Here is a 4,062-nt window from a genome sequence, read left to right as displayed (position 1 = left end):
GGGCTGTGTGTACTCGTGCGTGAGTTCAAGAGTGTGCGTGTGCAGGCATACGCTTGTATGTGTGAGTTAGTACGTGCTTCAACGTGTAAGCAGTTGGAATGTCTAGAAAAAGAGGGCACAGCCTGAATTCTGGAGAAGAAAATTTGAGATCAAATTCCATGGATGGAATTCCTAAGTCTTGGATCCAGTTTGGGGACAGCCAAAACACGTTTAAGTGGACGGGCAAAGCTCTGACCTCAGGAACCTCCCAGTTCCTTGGGTTGAACCTGGATTCATCCTTCCAGGAGTTCTTGGTCTGCTGGGAAACCAGAGAGGACTTGTGAGCAAATCCTATGAGGTCTCCAGGGGTGCGAGGGCTTCCTGCATGGGAAACCGTACCACAGACCTGGGAAGGGGGGCTGGTATGTGCCCATGTGTAGTACCGCAGGTCATTCCGTGTGTCTGCTGTTGAGGACAGAGGGGTCCCCCTGGACATAGCCTTGGGGGTGTGGCAGTGAAGAGTATGTGTGACCTCTGCAGATGTCGGGTTGGGCAGGAGAGCAGGGGCCGGGGCAGAAGCTGGGGCCACCTGGGAGAGGGGTCTAGGCCAGCCCATCTGCCTTTATCCCACACAGAACTCTCAACATGAAGACCCTGCTGCTACTGGCAGTGATCATGGCCGTTGGTGAGTGTTGACCATGACCTCTGACCACAGGGGTCAACCCACGGCGGGAGGCACCTCTGCCCCCAGTCTATCCTCCCATGGCAGAAGTCCTCTCTAAGTGGGAAGAAGAGAAACGACTTTGGGAGAAGGAGAGTGGCAGAGAGGGTGGACACAGGGCCCCACCCCATCACTGGATCATTTTCTCCCAGGTTTGCTGCAGGTGCATAGCGATATGATACAGTTCTCAAAAATGATCAAGTACATGACTGGGAAGAACGCTCTTGTGAATTACAATGGCTACGGCTGTCACTGCGGTCTGGGTGGCAAAGGAGAACCCAAGGATGCGACAGATCGGTGAGGCCACCCCAGCCCTCCCTTCCCCCTGCTCACTTCTGGGCCCAGTAGGGGCCTCACGAACTCAGAGGTCCCAGCACGTCCCTGCTGGAAGAGCCGCCAGCGTGTTGCAAACACAGGCTCCAGACGACGCCAGACTCACTGGGTCTCTGCCCAGGGTCAAGGGGGTGACCCAGGGGGCCCAGGGGCCCTGGAGCTGAGGGAAGGCACTCACAGGATGTCCCCCTGCTCAGGTGCTGTGTTGTCCATGACTGCTGCTATGAACGTCTGAAAAATATGAAGTGTGGCACCAAACTCCTGAACTACACGTACAGCATGAGTGGAGGCAAAATCACCTGTGGTAAGAGCCCTACGAGTCCATGAAGTTCCCTCATTCATCCTCTGAGCGCCCACTGTGAGAGCCACAGCGAGAGAAGCAAAGGGACACTGTCCCTGCGTCTAGACACTCACGGCTGGATGGGAGTAAGGACGCAGAGTAAGGGAGTAAGGAAGCAGAACTGAGAAGATCAAGGTGTTACCAGGGAGAAGATGATTGGCAACACCCGTTTAAGAGAGGAGGACCACCAAGGGCTCCTGTGGACTGGAGCCGTCTGTCAGCACGAAGTCGCATGCTACCCAGAGACCATCACAGCCGAGGGAAAGGGGGTGACGGTGCCTGGCTTAGAACAATCACAGTCCACTCCCAGGCCCCAGCAGCCAGTCCTGTGCCCCCTAAGACATAAGGAAGTGAGCCTGACGGGTAGAAAGCCCTGGAACAGCTCCCATGCTCAGCTGCTGTGTCCCCATAAGACGGGAGCTCACTGCCAAGGGTGCGAATTCTGTTCCCTGTCCATCAGAACCTCTGGAATCTTGTTGCTCTGCCCAGAGGGGGAGCTTCTGGGGAGCTGGGCTTTATGTCCCGCCCACAGGGAGCCACAGAGTACTCCAAGCCCTCCTCTCATGTTGATCTGCTTTGTGGTTTCAGCAAAGCAGGACCGCTGTAGGAGCCAACTGTGTGAATGCGATAAAGCTGCTGCCTACTGCTTCGCTCAGCATAAAAATACCTATAACATAAAGCTCCGGAATTACTCCAACCTGCGGTGCACTGGAAGCAAACCCAGCTGCTGAGAGCCCCTGGCCCTGACACCTGCTCCCCCAAGGCTGAATTCCCTTGCTTCACTCCCTCCCTCCCTGGTCCTGGGGAGAACTCTCCTCTGCACCCTACAGGCAAGGCAGGAGCCCTTCTGTACCCCCCCCCAAGATGAGAAGTGCTTGCTTGGAGCAGATCTGACCAGACCCCTTCCCCTGCTTCCTTGAGTAGCTGCACCGGGGAGACCCAGAAGCATCTCCCCACTTCCCGCGCTCTCCTCCAACTCCAGCTCCCTGCTCAGCCGTCACAGGTGTACCCCCATTCCCAGATGCTCTTCTGAATAAAGCAATTTCCCTGCAAACCTTGGGTGTCCAGGTGTACCCTGTGCTATGGCTGCGGTTGGGCGGACAAAGTCGTAGAACACAAGATAGTGTAGAGGTTAAAACACAGGCTCTGGGGTCGAATGACTGGCTCCAGGGGTTATAGGTGAAAGGGTGACAGAGTGTGCTGACCTTGGTGCTTTGTCTCACATGAAAGAAGAATTTTCACATGGACAAGGCAGAGGGAAGCAAGATTTATTTAAGCCAGAAATCTCCTGCCACAGCGGCCAGGAGGGGGGCACCAGGAGAGGCAGGTGCAAGGAGCACACACTGTGGGGGGTGGGGTCGGGGAAGGGACCAGAACAACAGCTAACAATTAGTCAGCAGGTGGGAACAACACTCATCAAAAGGCCTCATTTGGAATCTTGTCTGTCCTGTCTAGTTTGCTCATGATAAGGAAAAAAAAAATCAGGAAAGTTGGGATCTGTGACTTCTTTGTAAACAGAGAACTCAGAAAAGTGGACCCACTACATCCTCGCTACAGGCAGCTTTGGGGGAGAAGCACACAGTGGGGTTGGGTAGTGTGATCTTGCTAAAGATAACGTTTGGGGGAAGCAAGCATTTTACACCCCCTTAGTGGGACTCTCTTTTTTCATTCCCTGGGAACAAGTTAACTGCCCGATAGCCCATCTGACTGTCACACAATCCCACCTTCCCTGGGATGGCAGGTGTCAGTGGGGGTGCACCCAGCTGGCCTTAGTGCAGGTTCTTCCCTCCACACGTGAAAGAATTCAAAGATAGAGGCTACAGATTTACAGGGGAGCAGGGTTTACCTGGAGCAAAGCAGAAGTACAAGCTCAAGAATCAAATCGTGCATGAACAGTCAAAAATGCAGAACGGTCTCAAACACAGCATAACAGAAAAAAAAACCCTCTCCAAGGAAACACCTCCAACAGTGAAAAAGCCCCCAGAGGAACAAGACTCTGACCAAGAAAAAGCTTTGATTAAGAATCAGGTCCCCCAGGCACTGTAGTGTAGCAGGTAAAGCTGCCACGGGTGACACTGAAATCCCATTTGGGGACCAATTCGAATCCCAGCTGCTCCATTTTCCATCCAGCTCCCTGCTAATGCACCTGGGAAATCCACTGAAGATGGCCTAAGTGCTCAGGCCCCTGCACTCATGTGGGAGACCCAGAAGAAGCTCCTGGCTCCCGGCTTTGGCCTGGCCCAGTCTGGCCATTGCAACCAGTTGGGAAATGAACCAGTGGATAGAAGACCTCTCTCTGTCTCTCCCTTTCTCTCTCTCTCTCTCTAACTTTCAAATAAATAAAAATAAATCTTAAAAAAAAAAGAGGCAATGGGGTGATGACTGAAGTGGAGCCCAGTTGAATATTCAAAAGGGGAGGAGATGGGGCTGGACAATACCCATTTCCATTAGGAAGTGTCATGGTGTCAGGGGCATGATAGGAGTGGGCGTGTCCTCCATGGTAATTTTATTACAATGACCTTATAATGATCTGAAGATCACGGCGAGGAGGGGACACATCCTGCAGTCATGTTGGCTACATTCAGCCTCACGGGTTGCAGGGTCTCAACATTGTAGAACTTGCATTTTCCCTGGAAAGGGCAGGGGCTTGCTGGTGCATGGAAGTTGGCCCTGCACCATGTACAGAGAG

General features: G+C 53.3%; 1 protein-coding gene across 1 annotated transcript; it reads left to right on the top strand.

Annotated features, from left to right (window-relative positions):
• The first annotated feature begins 624 nt into the window (after positions 1-624).
• On the top strand, positions 625-2,104 carry LOC133760590 (phospholipase A2, membrane associated-like). Its single transcript, XM_062193131.1, has 4 exons — positions 625-664; positions 853-997; positions 1,231-1,337; positions 1,962-2,104. Exons 1-4 carry the CDS (start codon positions 625-627, stop codon positions 2,102-2,104), a joined length of 435 nt encoding a protein of 144 aa, XP_062049115.1.
• Positions 2,105-4,062: the final 1,958 nt, after the last annotated feature.

The sequence above is a fragment of the Lepus europaeus genome, chromosome 5, assembly GCF_033115175.1.
Source record: "Lepus europaeus isolate LE1 chromosome 5, mLepTim1.pri, whole genome shotgun sequence".
Lineage (NCBI taxonomy): Eukaryota > Metazoa > Chordata > Mammalia > Lagomorpha > Leporidae > Lepus > Lepus europaeus.
Note: the sequence above shows the minus strand (reverse complement) of the source record. Positions and strands in the feature narration are given on the sequence as shown.

Coding starts and splice junctions, on each gene's coding strand:
- LOC133760590 (XM_062193131.1), top strand. CDS start 625: ATGAAGACCCTGCTGCTACTGGCAGTGATCATGGCCGTTG. Junction 665..852: donor GGCAGTGATCATGGCCGTTG/GTGAGTGTTGAC, acceptor ATTTTCTCCCAG/GTTTGCTGCAGGTGCATAGC. Junction 1,338..1,961: donor TGGAGGCAAAATCACCTGTG/GTAAGAGCCCTA, acceptor TTGTGGTTTCAG/CAAAGCAGGACCGCTGTAGG.